This window comes from Notothenia coriiceps, unplaced genomic scaffold, assembly GCF_000735185.1.
Source record: "Notothenia coriiceps isolate Sejong01 unplaced genomic scaffold, NC01 NC01_scaffold00007490, whole genome shotgun sequence".
Classification (NCBI taxonomy): Eukaryota; Metazoa; Chordata; class Actinopteri; order Perciformes; family Nototheniidae; genus Notothenia; species Notothenia coriiceps.
Genome location: NW_011340191.1, coordinates 1 through 3794, shown reverse-complemented (window position 1 = coordinate 3794; position 3794 = coordinate 1). Strand labels below are relative to the sequence as shown.

General features: G+C 42.2%; 1 protein-coding gene across 1 annotated transcript; it reads left to right on the top strand.

Annotated features, from left to right (window-relative positions):
• Positions 1-649: 649 nt before the first annotated feature.
• On the top strand, positions 650-3790 carry LOC104944086 (B-cell receptor CD22-like; the record flags this gene model as incomplete). The annotated part of the gene is made up of 5 exons (XM_010769562.1): positions 650-1007; positions 1260-1481; positions 1573-1929; positions 2340-2564; positions 3653-3790. Coding segments are annotated over exons 1-5 (1246 nt in total), but the record flags the coding sequence as incomplete, so codon positions are not given.
• Positions 3791-3794: the final 4 nt, after the last annotated feature.

Sequence of the window (3794 nt, the reverse complement as noted above, 5' to 3'; positions counted from 1 at the left end):
CATTGGGAAGGGGCGAGATGGGAAAGGGGCGATGTGGCAATGGGGCAAATTGGGAAGAGGCGATGTGGCAATGTGGCGAATTGGGAAGGGGCGTGATGGGAAAGGGGAAATAGTGCGAATTGGGAAGGGGCGAGATGGGAAAGGGGCAATGGGGAGAATTGGGAAGGGGCGAGATGGGAAAGGGGCGATGGGGCGATGTGGCAATGGGGAGAATTGGGAAGGGGCGAGATGGGAAAGGGGCAATGGGGCGAATTGGGAAGGGGCGAGATGGGAAAGGGGCAATGGGGCAAATTGGGAAGGGGCGAGGTGGGAAAGGGGCGATGTGGCAATGGGGCAAATTGGGAAGGGGCGAGATGGGAAAGGGGCAATGGGGAGAATTGGGAAGGGGCGAGATGGGAAAGGGGCAATGGGGAGAATTGGGAAGGGGCGAGATGGGAAAGGGGCGATGTGGCAATTGGGAGAATTGGGAAAGGGCGAGATGGGAAAGGGGCGATGTGGCAATGGGGCGAATTGGGAAGGGGCGAGATGGGGAAGGGGCGAAATGGACAAGGAGCAAAATGGGAATAATTTAGGGCCAAATTGGGAAGCGGTGGAATGGGAAGGTACCGTAGCTTTGTGCATATGACGATAACACCTTTTAATCTTGTTTGCTTTGCTCTGTGTTGCAGTGGTACAAAGCAGGAAGGGTTACATTTCTGTTGAGATGTGTGCAGTGAGAGGATCAACAGTGGACATACGCTGCAGCTACAGAGCTCCGTCCACAAGGAACAGAAGCTCCGTCTCAGTGAAGAACGTCCTCTGGTTTACTGACACTCAGGAGGAGGGACCTGTGGACCTGAGCTCAGACTCGGAGTACGCAGGGCGAGTGAAGTATTACTGCGACAAGAACACCTGCACCTTAAGGATCTCAGACCTGAGGGAGAGCGACTCAGCTGAGTACAAGTTCAAATTCAAGGACAAACCCAGCAAGAGATTCACCCGATCAGGAGTCACTTTATCTGTCACAGGTAACACTTTTTGTATTTGTAAAATGTGCGCCATCTAGGAAACATTTTAGGAACCTCAACTTTAGTTTAAAGTTTCAAGGCTTTTGTTGTTATGTGTACATAGCTACAGTTATGACAATGAATATCGTAGGTCACAGGCTCCTCCAAGTTTTTCATTGTCATAACTGTAGCTATGTACAAATGACAATAAAAGCCTTGCATGTTGAATCATTAAAAGTATGTTAATTATTGTGTGTTTATCCTGCTCCACAGGTCCAGATGTGCAGGTGCAGATGAGCAGATTGTATATTTCCTGGGTAGAGCTGCAGTGCAGAAGCTCGTGTCATCTACCTGATCGTCCTTCGTTTATCTGGTTCAAGAACGGACAGAAGATTCAGCAGGAAACATCTTCTTCTTATTCAGACTACTTTATTCCTGCAGACAGTTATTCCTGTGCTGTAAGAGGACATGAGGAATTCCCTGCCCCTTCAGTGTGTGAGTTTACTGCAGTCTTTTATCAACATGACGCCACCTGGTGGAGTATTTTCACAGTTTTTACTGATTTAAAAATCACTTTATATTTCAGGTGTCAACAGTCAAACCTGCAACAGAGTGATTTACACTGAGAGAAGCATCTGCGCCCCCAAAGGATCATCAGTGGACATTTCCTGCACGTACAGCAGTTATAAAGATGATGTTAAATCTAAGTTCTGGTTCAGTCCTGAGCGTAGTCATCAGGGACAGAATCCCTCTCAACCTGAGGACCTTAGTGAAGACTCCCAGTATGCAGGTCGTGTTCAGATCCTTGAGACAGAGAGAGGACGCTCCACTCTGAGGATCTCTGACCTGAGAGACTCAGATTCAGCTCAGTATCGCTTCAAATTCAAAACACCAGGCTTTGAATGGAGGAGTTATTTAGCTGGAACAACTCTGACTGTCACAGGTACTGATCAACACACACTGATTCAGAAAACCACTGTTCATTTAAAACATGTTTGAAAAATGAGACCTTATGATGATGTTCGGTTAAATATGAGTTGGTGTTTGAATTCAATTATTAAGGCTTTTGTTTCCATTTCGGTTAGGTTTTTATTTTATTATGATATGTTTATTGGCATTATAGTTTTATTACAAAGCAGTACTTATTAAAGAGTTACTTAACTTTAATGTATTATTATTAGTGCTTTACGGTATTTATAAATTGAATGCATTATTTTTATTTATTTTGTTATCTATTTTTTTTAATCTATCATTACTATGATCAATATTGTAGTTTATTACTATTATTATTTTATTTTTTTGTAGTATTATTTTTTACAATTCTTTGCCATTTATTTTGGTTATCTCCCTCAGCTCTGCAGGTGCAGGTGATCAGAGTGACAGAGCACCAGTTCTCCACCTATGCAGAGCTGCAGTGTCGCAGCAGCTGCAGTCCGGCTGCCGGTCTCTACGTCTGGTTCAAGAACCTTCAGAGAAACACGACGGAGGAAACTTCTAATTATGCAGATTTATTTTATTCCGGAGACAACATCTCCTGCGCTTTCAAAGGACACGAGGCTTCCCGCTCTCCATCACTGTGTGAGTTTAAACACCGAGTCATTAAAGGTCTCCTATCATGCAAAATGCACTTTTTGATGTCTCTTATTCATAAATGTGTGTCCCCGGTGTCTCATGAGAACAAAGGTGTCTCTCTTTACCTCGGTACCCACGTCTCTAGAAACGGGGGTAGAACGGAGCTGATCCAGATTTGCGTCCGATATGACGTAATATCAGCAGCTACTGACCCAGAATCAGCAGTTCTCTAACAGGGCTGAAATAGAGGGATATGAGGGATGTCTAAAATGGGTGATATGTTTGGTATTTTGAGCAAAACACATCATAGAGATGTTTTTTTATATATTTGTATATATCTGAGACTCATAATATATGCCCAAAAATAGCATGATAGGAGATCTTTAAAGTAGATGTTTTGAAGTGGGGTTGTATCAAAATCAGAAATCCTTTACTTGTCCCACAGCAAGGAAAGTGTGTGTGTGTGTGTGTGTGTGTGTGTGTGTGTGTGTGTGTGTGTGTGTGTGTGTGTGTGTGTGTGTGTGTGTGTTAAACACAGTAAAAGATAAGGAAGTACTTTATTGATCCCAATTCTAGATAATTAAAAATGAAAAGACAAGAAATAAACAATCCAAAATGTAAACATCTCAAATATAAATAAAATAGCATTAAAAAAGTAGAAAATAGACTTGTTGAAAAAAAAAATTATGTACAGTAACAAAATATAAAGCATGATATTATAAACACATTAAGTGTGTAAGGAATGGAATATCAAACATTAAATGGAATATAAATGTAAAATTATAGAAATAATAGATGGCAATTTAGAAAAGCTGACAAATCAGTGCAATGCTATGGACAGAGACAGCATGCCTTCATATGAACACTTTAGAAAGATGTTCCTGCTGATATGAAACTTTAACACTTCCTATGTGAGGTGAAATGATCCCAGAGTTTCAGGATCAGCAATCTGGACAGCGACTGTGACTACTGGGAACGATCAGGCCATGATAACGTTTTATCCACAAATGATGAACTAATAACAATGTGAAAATATATTTTGTTCATTATATGATCGTGTTTATGTTAGTTAATGTTAACTTCTTCTCCTCCAGATGCTCCAAAGCTCCCCTCTGTGTCAGTGAGTCCCTCTGCTGAGATAGAGGAGGGCAGTTCAGTGACTCTGACCTGTAGCAGTGATGCTAACCCAGCAGCTAACTACACCTGGTACAAGGAGAGTGGAAACTTTGCATCTCT